The sequence below is a fragment of the Siniperca chuatsi genome, linkage group LG17, assembly GCF_020085105.1.
Source record: "Siniperca chuatsi isolate FFG_IHB_CAS linkage group LG17, ASM2008510v1, whole genome shotgun sequence".
Classification (NCBI taxonomy): Eukaryota; Metazoa; Chordata; class Actinopteri; order Centrarchiformes; family Sinipercidae; genus Siniperca; species Siniperca chuatsi.
The window spans coordinates 16,673,016-16,692,463 of NC_058058.1; the positions used below are offsets into that span (position 1 = coordinate 16,673,016).

Below are 19,448 nucleotides of genomic sequence, written 5' to 3' on the forward strand. Positions count from 1 at the left end.
TGCCTTGGATTTGACTGAAAGTTAAGTGTCATCCTGATGCGTTAAGTGCCCAGGATCAGCTGAAATATAGCTGGAGAAAAATATGAGAGCACATTTCAAACTGAACATGCAAATAAGCTGATGCAAGTATTTTTTCATGTTCTATAATCTTGACATGAAGATTGATCAAAGTTGGAATTTGTTTTGTACCCAGTCATTTTTTAATTTTTTATTAATAAACTTGTCGGCCCAAATCAAAGAAAAACAGATATCAGAGTAATTGTCCAGACATCAACATTGCACTTCAGACACAGTGCCGCCCCTCCAAGTGACAGAGCATCATTTCCAACAGCTCTGATGGATTTGATATGTAGCTTGGAGGTGATTGCATTGTCCATCTCACTTCCAGATGTCTCATGAATACAAAACACGAGGGCGTGTGTGTGCGCACAAGAATGTCTGGTTGAAATGGTGCATCTACGCATGAGCTTGCTGGCATGTGTGAGTCGGTGCATGCTTGCGTGCAGTTATGTTTTTTTGCGTGGTATCCCTAAGCTTTCGGCACACACACACACACACACACACACACACACACACACACACACACACACACACACACACACGTACACAAATATGCGTAGGTGTGCATTTGTCACACGCGGCCCCGGCGTCAGGATGTCTCCCTTTCCTAAAGGTTAGGTTGTAAAGACACAGAGATTTATGACTTCTAACATGAGTTAATGCTTTGGCAGATGCCTCTGTTGTTCAAACCATCTTTGTGTGTGTGTGTGTGTGTGTGTGTGTGTGATAACAGACATAACTTTCAACAAGCTTCAAGCTGTGATTATAGATTGATTGATTGATTGATTGATAGATAGATACAGTAGATAGTCATTCTGTACTCATCCTTTAGTGCCAGTAAATGTGAATGAGAACAGGTGATGTCACTGCGTTGCTATGGCTCATCATAACTTGCTGCTGGTATTACACTACAGCAGATGCACACACACACACACACACACACACACACACAATTTAAGGATGATTGAGAAACTGTAGCTATAGATTTAAATTATTTCTCCACTTTTAATCTATGAAGTATGAACACAGTAACCTGGGGGAGATGTATCCTGGCGTGATAACAGATCTTTTTTTTATTCCTACACTTTATTTATACCACTGAACTGGACTTGCATGAAGCTCTGTGAAAGTTGGCAGCGTCTCACTTTAATGATAGTTGAATGATTGATGCTTCCTGGTGTCTGGATTAAGTGGAAAACAACCGGTGTATCTCAGTGGGCATGGTGCCAGTTTAGTGTGTGGGTGGGTTATGTGTCTAACCCACAATGAGAAACACCTTTGTCAAGGTGATGTTTTTTCTCTCTGGCTGGATTTTTTTTTAGCACACATGCTACAGTAGGGTTTCACAGAGTGTATTGCTTGTTTTTGCCAGAGAGTGATAATTCTAACAGAGCAGTTTCCAGCCTTTCTGGCTCGTGACCCCTTGAAACAAAACCACATTTATTTGCGAGCACATTTTGTTTTCAAGGCATTTCTCATTAACTTGTATTTCTACCTGCCCTCATAAACAAATAGGGAAGGTGTCTGTGTCTTGAACTAGTAAATATATTACTTGGAATCTATAGTGACTCTGATTTTTAGAGGCCTGAGGTGAAAGTATCCAATTAATTCACAAGAAAAAAGCAACTATTAGAGAAAAATCTGGAAAAAATAGTGTGACCATATATATATATATATATATATATATATATATATATATATATATATTCTTTATTCCTTTAATCATCTTTTGACACCTCAGATTTATCTTGGAACCACTTGTCGGCTCCCAACACATGGCAAAGTACTCAAAAGAAAAAAATATTTCAATTTGTACCTAGCTAATACATACCTATTCTGCTAAAATCAATATTAAACACATTTTGAGTGTCACTGATGAAAGTTGTAAGTTCTTTGATTTATTGCCTGTTGACAGTATTGATTGGCATCTACACTTCCCCCAGAACAAGTCAAATCTACCATCACCTTTAAACAACAACACATACCAATTTAAAGAGGGTGTTGTGTAGAAATGAGGGAGTGTTTTGGCTCATCCAATCTGTACAGCACAGACACGAAGGATAATTTATAAACTTTGTGACATCAGATGCTGGTTGTCACACCCTCCATAATGTTATGTCTCTGTTGGACATGTTACAAGACTCTCTCATAAGGCTGACAGGTGTGTGTGTCTGTAAAAGTGAATAACAATGTTTTCTGCAAGTTAGTGTGTGTGCGTGTGTGTAAATGGGTGCGTCAACAAGATACAAATTTGGCAGATTCTCTCAGTGCCCAAAACATTTGTCAAATATGATTTATTGTCTGGAATAATAATCCTTTAATGCTTGAAAATAAGTATATGTGGTCCAGAGTGTGTGTGTTTGTGAGGGGCGTGCCAATCCAAACTCAGAAGTGAAGTGTTTCTGAAGGAATTCTTTCGCAATTACCCGGAACACCAGAGTGCAGAGTGGAATGTTAACCACAGTTGTCATGGTAGCGACAAGAGAAATAGCCAATCAGTGGCTGGATAGCAACGCATCACAGAGGCTGACCATACTCTGAAATCTCCTTTTTTCATCCGTCTTGATCAGTTCATTCACTTTAGCTCCAACAACTTATTAGATTTGAACACTCAAAAGATCCTATTCAACTAATCAAAATCCATGCAGTATCTCTCTGACAAACTGAAGGCACGCCTTTGTGAATTGTGCAATGTGTATATTGTATTCAGATGAGATGTCCCCTTGTTCTTTTTCTGTCACTAACTTTATGTCGGGCAGTGAGATAATGAGGTAATGAGTGAACCAGGTCTCTGCAGGGGAGGATAGTTTTAATTGGAAATTACAGTTTGCACAAATGGTGACTAAACTAAAACTATTTCAGTTTGTCAGTCCTTCCTGAATTTTAACAACCTTATATAAATGAATATAACGTTTCTAAAGAGTTCTAAAGGGTATAGAGTTATTGGGCCTTTTTTAAATTAGAAAAACTAAGAAATGCTGCACTTGTAAATGGACAACAGGAAATCCAAATAGAGATATGATAGATGGAGCTCATCATAAACAGGAAAACACAGGCTTGTGCTCAGTTGCTTTTTATTTCTGCATTTGATGAAATTATAAAATATTAACATTTTTACAACACGAGAAGAAAACCAACTTGGAGCTGTCAAGTTAACATTTTTATAGGGCAACAATATGGCTTTTCAATATCACGTCATTTGAAATTCATCAATAAGTGTACTTCATCTGTTTTTGCCATTTGAACCGAACCCTTACCTCTGAACATGTACTGTATAACGTCCCTTAAAGCTGCAATCCATTAAAGCTGAAACGAGTAGTTGATTAATCTATACTCAATATCTTTGAGTTTTAATCTATTGGTTGCACTAAACACGCAATTTAAGGTGGTACTTTAGCTTACGGCCCACAACATACAGTGTAATTCCTCTCAATTTACAGTGTCACTGTATCAGTACAGTATGTACCGATATATATACATGTAGGTACAAGGGAACAAGATGTGACGCTAGTGAATACGGCGATAATCATGTGGGAACTTAAAAAGAATTTATACTGTAAGTATTTTTTAACTACTGGGTACCTATTATGTTATTACTAGGTACAGTATGACCTGCTGAGCGACAATCTGGCGTTTGGGGAGAATTTAAAGAGAACTTACACTGTAAGTATTTTTAACTACCAGGTACCCATTCTAATATGAGCATGTCCTTGAAAGCTGCACACAGGTCACAAGTGTGTGGCAGCTAGGACTGTCTTCCATGGAGCTGTTATTAAGGGATGCTATAGAGATGTTTTGGCATTCGGTCTGCTTGGTCTTCCATAACAACAATGAACAGCACTCTATGTAACAACAGTGTCAATCCACATAAACCTGAACTACCTCAGGCTTCTCAAGTCCCCTGTACAATGTTGTATCATATACAGTAACTTATAGGCTATAGGCCTCCAGTTTGTTCCTGACAATACACTTTTCCAGAGACCTCTGTTTGTTCCAAAGTAAAAACACAATTGTACTGCAGTTAGTAGTAGTAGTACTGCTGTACTAGTTATTTAGGAACTATGTAGTTAGCCTATCCTCATTTTATTATTGTCTGTACCCTCCTGTATGAAGATTTTGAAATAAATCAAAGCAGATTATAAAGTGCTACAGAACTCAATACCCCATATTTCCCCAAACTTCTAGTTTTGTTGCTCAGTAACAGAATCAGAAATACTTTATTGATCCGCGAGGAGAAACTGTTGTTACAGCAGCTCACTATCACGTCACACAGGAATAGAAGTACTAAGCAAAAAGTACCAAGTGGGTATAAGTATAAAATTAAAATTAGTGTGAAGTACAAAGTGGGTTTACCGGTTGATGATAATAATACGGTATAAAGTAATAGTGAACTGTTAAGTGTAGCTTATTAAGATTATAATGAGACGGAGGATATTGCACAGCAGTAATAGAGGTATGAATAAATATCAATAAATAGGGAATTTTAAACTGAAAAGAGTATATTGCACAGCTGTATTAACACAGAATATTGCACAATTATGTCAAGTATAATGGTAGTAATGGACATACAGTTCCCCGAAATAACAGAATAGGTACCTGTTAGTTAAAAAAAACAAACCTACAGTCTAAATTCTTTTTGTGTTTCCACATTGTTACCCCCTTCACATCTTGTTCCCTTGTACCTACATGTACAGTATGTATTGGTACGTACTGTACTGGTACACCGTCGCAACAAAAAATATACTGTAAATTAGGAAGAATTACGCTGTGCGTTGCAGGCCGTGATCTAAAGCGTTATCCAATAAAGATATGGGTTTGAGAAAATTGTGATCTTTCAGTATTTTCTGACATTTTATGGACCAAACCCTAAATCAATCAAGACTTTTTTTGGTAGATTCATCAGTAATAAAAATATAGTTGTAGCCCTGCCATCCATGCTTAAATCAATTCACATTTTTTGCATTCAAGGTACAGTTATGACACTAAGACTCAGCACTGCAGCAACTCTTTTATCGTTGACTTATACAGTTAGTTATGAGTGATTGTGAAATATTGACTACCAACAGATAATGTCTTTGAATGACATACATAGGTCAATTACGTATTCAGCTGCTAATTTTCACTAGTGTGTGTGGAAACACTACTCAAAGTACTTCAAATACTAAAAAACTGTTTACTCTGCTGCTCTGTCTACAACTCTTTGTTCCAACAGTGAGGTCAAGAGCTGAATGTAATTACAAGTCCTGCGGCTCAGAAGACGCCTTCAAAGAGTCCCAGTGACCAGAATGTGCAGAATGTGTATGTTGGCGACAACTGCGGGTATTTACTATATGCTCTCAGACTAACGTGAGCCTGTCTCTATTCATCTGTGCCGCTGTGTACATGTGCTCATGCATGTTGCACATCTGTGTGTTTATAGGATAGGTACCTTACCTCTTCTATCCTTCACATAGATGACATTGGAGACATTACACATGCACCAAGAGAGGGGAAGTCAACCTGCGGTCAGCCTCCAGAGGTTCAAAGGTCACAACAAAGAGCTCCTGAGGACAGGAGATGAGATGCTCTAAGATGTAACATCATTATGGGAGAGATGGGAGGAGCAAAACCTTGAACTGAGACTGAACTCTGAGTCGAACTGTGACTCCATAAATCACGTGTTAATCTCAAGTTTTAAATGTATTTGAAATGATGTATAATGATTGGTTCTGCTGTTGGCAAACAAGGCAGTAAAATACTTATTTACGCTTTGAAATTATTCAAATTAGAGGTTGCAAAAACAAATTTCCATTAGTTGGCTGTATTCTGCAAGAATAACAAGATGATTTTTATAGTTCAAGACACTGAAACCTTCCCTCTTTGTTTATGAGTGGTGGGTGTGCACACAAGTTATTGAGAAATGCATTGAAAAGGAAATGTGCTCTCCATTATCTCAGTTGTTTCACCGTTATAATTTCACAGCCCAAATGCAGCTGAACTCAAAGACGCAGAATTAAGCTGAATTGAAAGACCATTAAAGAGGACGGGGCCCATGCTGTGCTTTCAGACAGTGAGCAAGCATGTGTTTAAACAGTCTCTTTGAAGCTAAATGTGAAATGATTAAGTCCGCTTAGAAGTCTGTGCTGCTCTTCAGTGTGTGTTTGTGTGTGCGAGCATGAACCTCTTTGAAGATGGTACTCTTGTATGAGTTCAGGAAGACCTTTACGGCAGTGCTAAGTGGAGGGTGCAGCACACCATAAAGATCCAAGATAAGTGTGTAGAAGTGTATGTGTGTAGTTCAGTGCAGGACCTGACATGACTTGAGGGCCTGGTAGAGCTGACGCCAACCCCTTGTTTCTGGCTGTCTGTGTATGTCCTGAATGACAGCCCAGAGGCAGTGCATGTGTGTGTGGTTAGGTGGGAAAAGAAGCGTTTCATGTTTGACGGGAACCATCAATAAAACAGAACCATGAAATCACCCCCAAACCACCTGAACCTGGTCCGAGAAACTGTGTAGGAATGTGTGTAAGAGTGTGTGTGTGTGTGTGTGTGTGTGTGTGTGTGTGTGTTTGAGAGAGAGAGAGTGAGCGCAAGAAAGAGACTAAAAGAGAGGATGTGTATTGACCTGTGTTCTTTTCTCTAATCTCTTTCGCGCCTCCATCCACCCTACCCTGATTGATGACCATGTAAAGCAGGATTTGTGTGCGTTTGTGCAAAGATGGTGAGAGTGTAAATATGTGATTGTCACATGCAAAGGTGATTGCAAAGGTGATATGTTCGATTTAAGCTCAACCTTTTAAAGTGCATGCATTTTCGGCCAAATCTGGGGGGTGTTTTGCATTTCTTTGTGGAATAAATTAACAATTTGTTGCACGCCAATTAACATGAAAAAGCAAGCAGCTTTTTTCCAGTCAATTTAACATCAAGCCATCTCTCAGTGCTTTTCTTAACCCCCTCTCTTCTTCTGCTCCCTCAGCCCCCAAATTTTATGGCAGGCATTGTGGCGAGGTGAAACGCAATGAGTGGGAGGAGCACTAGTTAACCAGGAACATAGCATGAATTGTGTGTGTGTGTGTGTGTGTGTGTGTGTGTGTGTGTGTGTGTGTGTGTGTGTGTGTGTGTGTGTGTGTGTGTGTGTGTGTGTGTGTGTGTGTGTGTGTGTGTGTGTGTGTGTGTGTGTGTGAGAGAGGTTGTATGTATCTATCTGCATGCATATGCATGTGCATGGCTGGGTGTTATTGCATGGGTTTGTGCTAAAAAGTGCTTTGGTTCACATAGAATAAGTCATGGTAACCCTATTCACAGACCACACATAAAAAAGTAAGTACTCGTAGTTAAGTAGAAAAAGCTACATTTTCTGAGGGAAATTTATCTGGGCTCTTTTCCACTGAAATATTGCACTGGCAACATTTAAACCTTCTCAAATGTCTAAAAATTATGATTCTTTCGAGCTTTTGAAATCATGTCAACAGGTTAAAATCTTTTAAAATTGTAATTATTTGCTGGTGATGTGTTGTATAAGACAAGACAAACTTTATTGATACCACACAGGAAATTGAAGTGTCACAGCAGCAGAAGTACAAGAACAGATGTAACTTTAAAAAAACTACAATACTATGTATATATATATGTATACATAGTATATACTGCATATATGTCAGTTGATGTTGAAGCACTTCAATACACTTAAGAGTTGAAGTGATGTCAATCGAAGCATAAGCACTGAAAGGATTTGGAAGTGTTAGCAATGAAATTGTTGATATGCCAGTTATGGGTTAATCACTGAAATTTCAGTTGAAGCGAAAGTGCTAAGACTTGAACTGTTATTTGAAAAGTCAGTTGATGTGTAAGTGTTGAAAGCAGTTGAACTGTCAGTTGACGTGTAAGCTATGAAAGTAGTTGAGATTGTAGTTGAAGTGAAAGCGCTGGAGGTAATTGTGTGTGCACTTAAAAGAGCTGATGTTTATCAGTGGTGGATATGTTAGTAATTGTGTAAGAGCTTAGAAGTAGTTGAACTGTCAGCTGAAGAGTTAAAACAACAGCTACAGGGATTTCCAGGGGTCTACTTTCTCTGTTTACTTTCAGGTGGACTAAAAGACAAATGTTTGGAATGATATCTGTTGCAACAAAGTTTTCTGGAAAACTTTACAAGGCTTGCAAGTCATCTTCACCGCTCTTGCCGGAAGCTACATGTTCCAAACCTCTACAACAGAGGGGGTGAGTAAAACGTTATCGTGACCAATAGTCATAATAAACAAAAATATGAGAATAAAACCCTGGCTGACAAATAGTGGAATTTCCCTTTAAAATTCACCCTTAGACACACAAATACACACTTAAATCCACACACAGTTGGCTGCCATGGCTGGTTGTCCTTGTGGGGAGTGAAGGGAGAAGAGACCCCACCAACAGACCCTCTGGTGGGAATGGGGAAGTCTACTCAATCACTACTTGCCTCAGACAGACAGATAGACTGCTGGCCAATGAGACACATAAGCACACAGACACAGATACACACACACACGCACCTCGAAGATGACCTAGACCCCCCACGCTGAGGTAGCAGTGATCAGATGCATCAAGTCCATCCATCAAGACTGAAAGTGAAAAATGACGTCTGGAAGTGTATGATTATGCTCCTGGGCTTCTACACATCAATCAATGGACACGCACACACACATTTGATAATACATTAAACACAGAGAAGACGCAGAACTTGAAAAATGAACAAGAGTAAATTAATCTCCTGGTGTGTGTGTGTGTGTGTGTGTGTGTGGGGATTTAATCAAAGAAAGAGTGAGAGCAAGTTTGTGTACGTGAGAGTGAGCGTGGCGAGGTTTATCTGAGTGCTCTTCACTGGTTGACATCACCAGCTTCAGTCGAGGAAAAAAAATCTTACAAAAACTTTAAAAGAGATCAGAGGAATCAAAACATGTGTGACGTGTAGAATCACCAGCCTTTCTGTTCTTATGTCTTCATCATCTTCTTCTCTCCCTCTCATCACCCTTCCTCCCTGGTGTGCGAAACACGGCGCTATTGGAGTGTGTAATTCAGAAATGGTGATGTGTGTGTGTGTCTTTGTGTGTGTTGGATGTGTCTGAATTTGTGAGTCAGTGCCAGCTGTGGCAAATAGACCATAATAACAGACTTTAAATGCCACATCCGCTCCTATTTATCATGTTAACCCCTACAACAGTCACTACATGCTACATAAAAAAGTGCTACTGGTTCCTCTGTTTCGTCTATGTATGAGAACTCATTTAGGTTCAAAGAAGACCCAATTTTTTCTAAATAAAACAAAGAACTGAAAAGTTCACTTCTAAAGTGGGATGTTCATTCTGACAAATAAATTCTGAAATAATAGTTACCTCATTTTATAACCATTCAGTATCTATCATTTATTGTCATTTTTCTCATGGATAACTTTGGAAAATTACCTTCTAAAATGTACCACAATATAAATGTTGCAATAGTTTGACAGTTTTGAAAATTCACTTTCTTGCCAAGAGTTAGATGAGAAGATCGATACCACTCTCATGATTGCCTGTTAGATATAAGGCTACAGCCAGATGCCCGTTAACTTAACTTAGCATAAAGACTGAAAGCTGGGGGAAATAGCTAGCCTGGCTCTATATATCTCCTTTGTTTAATCCGTAAAAAAAAAGTGTAAAAACAACAATTGTGGTTTTACTGGAAGTTAGGTGTGGGACTATTTCGAGAGCAGTGACTTCTTGGAGTTTCTGCTGGTTGCCTGGCATCCTGATGGTAACGACAACACTCGAGGAAGTCACTTAAGACATCTTTATATATCACATAATGAGCTGTAAAGGAACATGCCTGTGTGTTTGCAGAACATCACAAGTGATTTCCAATTTAAAAAAAATTATAATAAGGCAACAGACATAAAATACGGACTTAAGAAGAGTAAAAACACCAAACTACAAATCATGTGTATGTTCTTGTGGAATATTTTGAAATGCTTGGTGTACCGTTTGAATTTCGGATGCACTTCACTTACTGTCATGTAATCATTGGTTTTCATTCCTCTCTGTTGGGTATAAAAACTCAGCAGAAACTTGAGTTGTGTAACCTGTCACACTTCACATCAAGTCTGCATTAATTTTTGTCAATGTTACATGATAATTGCATGGTGATGCAGTTTAAGTGCAGACTGATTTGAAAAGACTGCGCTGCATTATACAGAAATAACAGAAACAGTGCCTGTGTGGAATGGTAAAAAAATACATTTCGATTTCTTAAACAAAGCAACAAAATTGGTTAGCTGTCATGTAACATATATGTGATTTGTATTAAATGACCAAAAAAGAATTAAAACTCTAATGTGGCCTTTAAATGTCTTTTCGTTGTCATGCAGGTCTGTTGCCATGAAAATGTCGGCTATGTCAACCAGAGCAGATATTAATGAAGGCTAAGTGACTGACTGAATAATTATAGCAAGTGACAGAACGGACGTCACAGTGACAGCAGGTGATTAATACAGCACCGAGCGAGACTTTCTTATATTTTAATGTCAAAAGATACAAAACAGATAGATGTAATGTCACATTTACCACCTTACACAAAGATTCTTGTTGTTAGATGTGTTCAAATACAGAACTTTATTCTGAACTTTGGAAGATTTAAAGCCAGAGTCTTGATTCATACTCTCTCTTTCTGCTAGCATCTATTTCTTGAATAAAAGTAGAATATTCCTCATTCTGGTGGAGACCTCATGGCAACTGCAGGTTTAGTAAAAGAGGAGATAACACGCTGTCTAAAAGGCAACTATGGAAAGTCAACAGGGTGCAGCATGAGTGGATAAAAGCTATTGATCTGCAATCAACACACACACGCCCCGTTTGAAACGTCTCACAAACGTCAACAGCATTTGAAGAAATCAATGAAGACTCCTCCGTCAGACGCATCTCATTAATATGTTGGCGCGCAGAACGGCTGCTCGGCATAAATCAGCAACTTTACTGTCAGTAGTTAACAGAGACAAGACAAAAGTTGATGGAGGAGCAGAGAAACTCATAACGCAAGCAGCTTCGGCGAAGACGCTTGTTAAAAAGATGCCACTTTGCAGCATGAGTGTGTGTGTGTGTGTGTGTGTGTGTGTGTGTGTGTGTGTGAGAGACCGAATGAGAGCTTTTCATCCACTCCAGTTACTAATCACAGTCTCATTCTCTCTCACCCTTCATAATTCACCCCCTCGCCTTTATAAATCTTTCTTCTCTCTCCACCTCTTCCTCTCCTTCTGAGGGCAGAGACAGCAGATGTGTTGGCAGGTTAAATGACCTCTGTGATGTATGACTTAACAAACCCCAGGCATCCATTAACCCTAACCTAAGTGTGTGTGTGTGTGTGTGTGTGTGTGTGTGTGTGTGTGTGTGGAACAAAAAGAGAGATGCTACTCATAAAGTGCAATTTCAATTCACCTTCAGCCCAAACTTGTGCTTAACAAACACACAGCAGAGACCTCTCCTCTCCTCACCCATGAATCCATCCTCCTCCACCACCTCTTTTCACCTCATTTCATGAAAGAATGTGTCTACTGGTGTATGTAGATGTGCTGTATACATGAATGTGAATGAAGCACTTCAATAGTGTAATTACATTGGCCAGGATTCCCTCAATCTGGAGCATAGATAGACTAATGAGAGATGACCTTTCTGACCCTCGCATGTGGGAGACACACACACACACACACACACACAAAAATGAGATAAACTTCTATAGATTTTGGGAGAGATTGACGAAACAGCTCTTGGCTGAAAAATATGTATTCGCATGCCACAACCAAAGAAATGGAGAGAGTTTATGTGTGGGTGTGTTTGAATGAGAAAAAGAGGGGTCCCAGGACTTATTGATCCTTTATTGTAAGTGCAGATGAAAGGGGATGTTGTAAATCGCTTATGTGAAAGTTTTAATCCCAGCAACCCGAACACGTTTTCCCTGCTCTGCTGCCACAGTCGTCCATCAGCCCCGTGCTGACAGACGGCGGACGTGCCCTCTCCATGCAGTAATTACAGGAAGCCAAGGAGCAGCTGCTCCAGGCACATCCTGGCACACGGCTCACCTGGATGACTTTTTTACTCTCAATTTGTTTAAGGGACTGAGTTTAAAGGGCATTAAAAGACAAATTCAGGTGAGTCTGTCAGAGATACTCCTCTGTGGCAAGAGATGTAGTGGTAAATAAAAAGATGGGTAGTTTCATGAGATATCACAACCATCCAAACATTATAACACCCCTTTTGAAAAAACACACTCACACACACAAAAACCTCCACACTTTATACTCGCGATATATTTTGTGATTTCTAAAGTTTTGTGTCAGTCTTCAAAAGTAGGTTAAAACTGTTACTATATATGAGAAGAAAATATAACTATTTATTTTGATAACTTGATGCTATTAAATTACGTTCAGTTAATTTCATTTCAGTTTATCATTCACAATATTGTCTCTACGGGAAATTTGTCATGGACTTCTCTCTGCCATTCCTAAAAACAGATCACATACACTACAATAGAAACATGCAGCATGTTAAAACACAGCACATACAAATGTGAAATAAACATTTGGACAATGAGGCAACATACCATATTTTGACGTTTGGAAAACACATATATCTGTCCCTCTGCAAAGATACAGAATGAACATGATAATATTTTAGCTCACTCTTCAAAGAAAATTGATCTAAAGGTCAAATTGTGATTGTAAAATGTAAATATGAGCTATTTTCTGAAGAAAACTATTTCATTTCTGTCAGTATCAGATTGAACTGTTATAATGTGATTGTTCTATTGTTATTAAAGACCTTACAGCAAAGGTCAGTATGATACACCACTTCTGTGAAGCTCTATCATGCACCACTGATTGTGATTTCAATGGCCATATTTTAGCATGGAGGCCAATGGAGAAGTGGACTATTCTGCAGAAGAGATTTGACAATGTTTGGTTACTTCTGACTATAGCGTGAAAACTTCTCAGAATTGAAGTATTGATTCATACTGATAACACAGGTTTTTGAGTGGAGTATCAATTTGCATTCTTAGATCACCAAAATTTCAGGCAATCACAAACAAGAAAGGGAAAGAGCAGAGGCCTCACAATATTCATTTAACAACAGAATAAAGATGGAAAAGAGAAATGAGAAGGCCACGACAGACAGAGGGGATATTTCGGTCAGTTTCAGAGCACATGAAAACAGTCACTTTTGAAGTTTGAGCAGTGTCAAACTAATAAGCGGAAGCATGAATCCTCACACCAAGCAGCTACATCATTGTCACAAATGCACCACAGGATTGCGCAGAATCTGGAACCTCTTCGCTTTTATTTCTTTCTATTACACAAATTGATTGGCTAACCCCCTGGTTGTGAGGAATATTTTTTGTGTCATGTTTAGCAGCTTGTCTTTTGACTCACTGATTTTCCTGCTAATTGTCTCAGCAGGGCAGCTGACCAAGATGGCTGCCCTGCCCTCTGGATCACTGTGACTATACTCCACCAACAAAAGAGGAGTTGAGGAAAACACCAAGGAGAAATAAAATACTTCACCCATCCCTCTCCCTGAGAAGTGCCAGATCTTTATTTCACTCTTTTCTCTCTGCTTTTTCTGTCTCAGTGCCCACAAAGCGATTGGAAAGCACACGACAATCTTTTTTTGTGAACGTTCGATGGCGCGTGATAATGTGGTCATTATCATTGCTAAAGGAACAGGTTGGGGCTCAGACAGGGTTTCATTGGGGGCCTTTAAAGCACATACAAACACACACACACACACACACACACACTTTCAGTGTGGGAAAAGAATGCATCTAAAAGAGGGACAGCTGTTTGGGTGGCTCGTGAGGATGGCAAGATGGCCTACTGTAAACTCCACCTGTGCATACGGCCATGCCTCAGGCTGCGGGGGAAAGCAGGGGCCAGCAGCGTGGGACCCTGTGATTTTGTCCACTGCGGGGCCTTCCAAAATGACACACAAATAGATTCATAATAGACCACATTTTAATGTGATTTTGTCATAAGGTATTCTCATAACTGACTTAAAAATCTTTTCAAAATCTCCAAACTCAAATGTACAGATAGGGTAATAACTATAGTGGACAGCGCTGCCCTACAAAAGCAGAGAGCAGTAACTACAGAAGCACTTAAGTTGAGTGAAAGTGGTTTAACGTTTTCTGGCTGACTGGCAAACTGCATGGCAGATATAAAGGTTGTAATGCCTTCATTTTATACCTTTTTAGGCTAATTATTTTACCCAAAGAATTCACTTCCATAACATAATATACTAACACTACAAAATGCAGGTACTGCACTCTGTCTTTGGATAATATTCACAGAATGCAAGTGTAAAGCGCAGTATCTACAAACAAAATGTTCTTTCAGCTTGTTTCAGAAAATAAACTTTGTCTTTATTATTTATAGTCCATAGCTTATAATTAATCTCTGTTTTGCTACATGCCTGTCTGTCCCTCTACTATTAATATTTATACTTAAATTAGTATAATAAACTAATTTACAACTTAATACATTTAATTATGCAGTTTAAAGGTAGCTTAACCACACCAAATTGTATGAATTCCACAAAAGTCAAAAGCTGAGATAGCATTTTTACTGAGAATTTCTGAGCTAGTTAGCTTTAGCAGGAATTTAACTGGGGTTTTTTCTTCATCATGACTTGATTTAGCTACTGCCTCATTTGGCTATGTGGAATAACAAACTGAATTACAGAGAAAAAAAGTAAATTTACTTTTAGCTTTAGCCTAAGGCTTGCCATGGCTATCTCACCAGACAGCTTTCATTTGATATAGCTCTCTTGCTTTAGCTGTCTAGTTGGCCAGCTGTCTGTGGCACAAAGCGCAGTAAGTGTGATGGCGGCTTTTAAAGGCCACAGATTAAGATGAACAAAATCATATCCTAACCCTTTTACTAAAATACAGAGATCTGGTTGACCCCAAAATGTAACATTTATTGAAACTGTATATCAGACATTAGAGGTACATCGTATGCCTTCTTGTAGCCACTAAAAAGAATGTAGAGTAATGTAGAATAATGTACATGAGCTACACTCTTACCCATCTTTATACATTTTGAAAAATATCTCCTAAAACATTTTACAATAGACTATGTGATAAATTTCTCTGATGAAGTGAACTGTTTGTCTTTGAATAGCATCACCAAAATTAATTTTGCACACTATCAATCACCTGGTGTAAACGGTGGGTTGGTGTGTGTGTGTGTGTGGCATGGGGGTTGAGTGGATGAGGAATGTGATTAACTTTTCCTTCTATGTGTGTGCAGTTGACTTCATTCAGGCTGGTCACAGAACAAGAGAGATGAAGAAAGGGCAGGGCAGCAGTTAATACCAAACAAATTAAGGAAATGGATTAAATCCTGCTGTTTTATTAAATTTGAAATTCAAATGAAATGCTCCCTCTGTGGTTTTGCTCATAGCCTATATTAAGAGGCTGAGGATCATTCTGGGTTATTTCCTGGGTGTGCATCATCATACTGGTTAACCATTCATGATTTAAGAATAGGATTACCTATTGACTTGTTTACATTCAAGTGATAAACATTTTCCCTCACAGTGTATACAGTCTGAGTCTGAGCTGGGATGTGTATTTAAATGATCTATAAAACTGAGAAAAGCACAGAAAGAGGTGTTTTTTTTTAAAAAAAGCCAACATTTGTTTTGTGTTGAATGAGATAAAATTGCAGAGGCAGTGGTGGTGTCCTCCCCTCCCTCCCCCAGGGCTGACTGGATACGCCCCAGGGACAGGATGGGACAGACTGGGCCAGCCTCTCATTCATCAGCCTCTCACTCTGCATGGCTTCACAACATCAGGCTGTATAGCTGAAACAAAGCTTTTCCTCAGGCCAGGTTGCTTCAAACATTCAAGACCTTAAAGTGTTTACCTTTACCTAAAAAACACACAAAAACTAATTTGTTTAAACTGTCCACAAGGTGCCCATCTATCTGGAAAGTGCTGTTGCTTTTGAAGTTTTTCAGATATTATCTTTTTTGTTGGTTAAATTCGGCATATTTTCACAAAAATTCTAATTTAATTGATTACCACAGTGACCTGGATCTTTGGGGTCAGGTGGGGCCCTTGCATTTTGCCCACTTTGCCTGGTTTATAATGGACCCTTGTGAATAATGGAGTTCTGTAACTAAGTAAATAAATGGTGATAAAACTGCTAGCATAAATAAACAAATAATTGATAACTGCTAATAAAACTACTACAGTATATGTCATATGCTCAGCCACATAACTGTTTGAAGGTAAGAGAGAAGCCAGTTGCCAATATTTGTGTGATACAAATTTGACCTACTAGTGGGAAGTATGACCAGTTAGACCAGCACTGTTCCAGTCAAATAGCTCCACTGAATTTATTGTCTTTAACTTAATTTTGTCTCCTACTTGTTGCAATTTTGGAGCGCGCGCCTCACTTTAAAAATTTACGACCACCGCGAGCGCAAATGTTTGGAGAGGTCTGAGCTGGTCTCTGATTGGTCCTCGGGCTCTCAGCGGCGCTTCAAAGACACGAAGAAGCTACAACTACTAAAGCAGACAGAGGGGAAACAGACTCATCACATCATCTCACCGCGAGCACAAACAGACACACACACGCACACACACACACACAGTCAGCCGAAGATATCACAGCACAGACCATGGCTGCTACACTGCTAGGGGTAAGTTTACATTTCTATATATCTGCTGAAGCATCTTTTACCAAAAAGTTGCTAAAATATTGGTTTAATATGGTTATGATTAGTGTGTCTGTGGTATTCACGGAACACAGTTAACTTCGTACTTCAAGGTATTTTATTTCCTGTGGTGTAGCTATAATAACCAATACTATTCATATGATAATATAATAATAAACTGACATATGCTTGTCTGCGGCTTACAGTTTTGCTGTTTTGCCGATAGCAGTTGTTTTCACTCGTCAGTTTCCTTGCCGCTGTTATTTTCACTGATCAGAGTTTGTGAATGTTGATACACGTCGAGCTATTTGACGTAAACGCGAAACCATATCACAGAAAAGTGAGTAATCTAATGACGGTCAAGTGTGGTGTCATTAGCATAGACAACCAAAAAGTTTACCTGCTATGGTGTCGGTGCTATTAGCTGACAAAACACTTGGATATGATTGATCCTAGTCAGAGGCGCACTGTTTGTAAAACTTCAGCTTTGTCACATTATTAATGTGCACGACTTGGATTTAATTTGGGAGGCCCAAACATTTTGAGCAAATCGCGTGACTAACATACTAGATTCACATGATATCTAATATTTTGCGCGTCTTTACACAAGTCAAGTCAATTTTATTTATATATACCTTTCACAAATCTCAAATTTGCCTCAAGGGGCTTTACAATCTGTAGCATACAGCATAGGACACCCTCTATCCTTAGACCCTCGATTCGGGTAAGGGAAAACTCCCCCCAAAACCTTTTACGCACACCATGTGTAGCCATGACTCTGAAGTGTGACTCTAAATGTCTGTGTTCCCCACAGGAGCAGCCCCGGCGAGGCAGCACACCGCTGGCCATGCTGGTCGCCACCTGCAGCAGAATCGGTGACCCTAGCCCCTCGTGCTCCCCTGCTCTTTCCGATGGAGTCCCGGGACTCGGCAAGGGGTTTGACCCGTGGAGGAGAGGCGCCCCGTCCACCAGCAACCTGAGTTCCTGTCTCACCTCACTCGGGGTTCCCTCTGGAGCCTCCAGGAGTAACGGGACCGGACTGACGGAGACCTCCAGCGCTTTCTCAGTGACCACTGCCAACCCTCCTTTTGGAAATGATTTGTCGATGTACCAGACCGCTGTGCCATCAGACAACAGTGTTCCCGATCCCGCGCACGCACAGCGGTCTGTGTTTCTGACCAAATTCCCCTCCTCGGTGGAAGGCATAGCAGGGATATATCCGAGGATGCACTCGCATCCCTATGAGTCATGGTTCAAGCCCGTGGGAGACGTCAGTAATGGATCTACTGCGTGGTGGGACGTGGGAACCAGCTGGGTGGACACACAGAGCACGGCCGGGTTACCCTCTCCTCTGAGCGGCTACAGCACTGACTACAGCTCCGCTTTCAACCCCGGTGCCTCTCAGCACCTGCTCCCCGGCACACAGCATCTGTTTGACGGCTTCAGACCACCCGTCCCGGCTCCCTACACAGAGTCTACGACGACGGGGGGACCTGCGCTGACAGGAACCCCCATTGTTTCTCTGCCCCCATCTTCCCGCTCCTCCCGGCGCTACTCTGGCAGAGCCACGTGCGACTGCCCAAACTGCCGGGAGGCGGAGAGCTTTGGCCAGGGGGGCACGAGCCCGCGGCGGAGGGCCTTGCACAGCTGTCACATCCCGGGCTGTGGTAAAGTTTACGGTAAGACCTCTCACCTGAAGGCTCACCTGCGCTGGCACACCGGGGAGAGGCCGTTTGTCTGCAACTGGCTCTTCTGCGGGAAACGCTTCACGCGCTCCGACGAGCTCCAGCGGCATTTGCGCACGCACACCGGGGAGAAGCGATTCGAGTGCTCCATTTGCCACAAACGATTCATGCGCTCCGACCACCTCAGCAAGCACGCGAGGACGCACAGCGCAGAGGGCTCAGAGGATGGTGGGGAACCGGGACTCGGAAAAGGGAGCAGCGACACGGATAATAGCCTCTCCGGTAGCCCGAGCCAGTCTCCTGGGCTAAACGTGCGTGAGACTGTTCAAACCACCGAGAGACAGAGTGCGGTGGAATAATTTACAAAACACGAACAAAGCAGCACGAGGGCATTTGATTACGCTGTACCAGCCTGTATGGAATGTGTTTTCTTGGACACTTAAAAACTGAAATGGCACTTTATGATGAACTTCAGCTGTGGATGAACACTGTGTCCTTACCTCATCTGTGTTATTTGTAGCCTTCTTTAAAAAAAATAAATTCTTAAGCTACAGTTTATCAGACTTGTGTTATTTGAAGCCACTTATGTGCCTAATTTATTGTACAAACATTCTTTTTTGTTTCGACAAAACAAGTAGTATGTTATATCATTCTCTGGGTTATTTCTTGGCATCATCGCGCTAAAGTTTAATTTAAGGTAATGCCATATGTTGAGGTTATTTTAAAATATGTTTGGTAGAAATACTAAATTGTTATGATTTATCTCTGCTTGTAAGTCGTGATTATAACTAACTGATGAAACAGGACCATTTTTGGACATATTTCGTTTGTCGTAGGCCTGCTAGACGTATGATTTAGCCTATTATAATTTGTGACTAAAGAGTATTTTTTTCTGAGAATTACAAATATAAAACAGTATATAACTAAAATCTAATATCTTTCTTGACCAGGAAAAACTACAGAAGAACTAACTGCTATTCATCACACTGTATATGAGAATGTTTTT

At 40.2% G+C, this 19,448-nt stretch overlaps 1 protein-coding gene across 1 annotated transcript; it reads left to right on the plus strand.

Annotated features, from left to right (window-relative positions):
- Positions 1–16,429: 16,429 nt before the first annotated feature.
- Positions 16,430–19,000, plus strand: sp8a (sp8 transcription factor a). Its single transcript, XM_044170986.1, has 2 exons — positions 16,430–16,742; positions 17,572–19,000. The coding sequence occupies exons 1-2, from the start codon at positions 16,722–16,724 to the stop codon at positions 18,799–18,801; spliced, it is 1,251 nt and encodes a 416-aa protein (XP_044026921.1). The 5' UTR covers positions 16,430–16,721; the 3' UTR covers positions 18,802–19,000.
- The last annotated feature ends 448 nt before the right edge of the window (positions 19,001–19,448 follow it).

Bases quoted from the DNA above. Each gene is read 5' to 3' on its own strand.
- sp8a (XM_044170986.1), top strand. From the start codon at position 16,722: ATGGCTGCTACACTGCTAGGG. The intron at 16,743-17,571 runs GTAAGTTTACAT...TGTTCCCCACAG, and splicing joins TGGCTGCTACACTGCTAGGG to GAGCAGCCCCGGCGAGGCAG.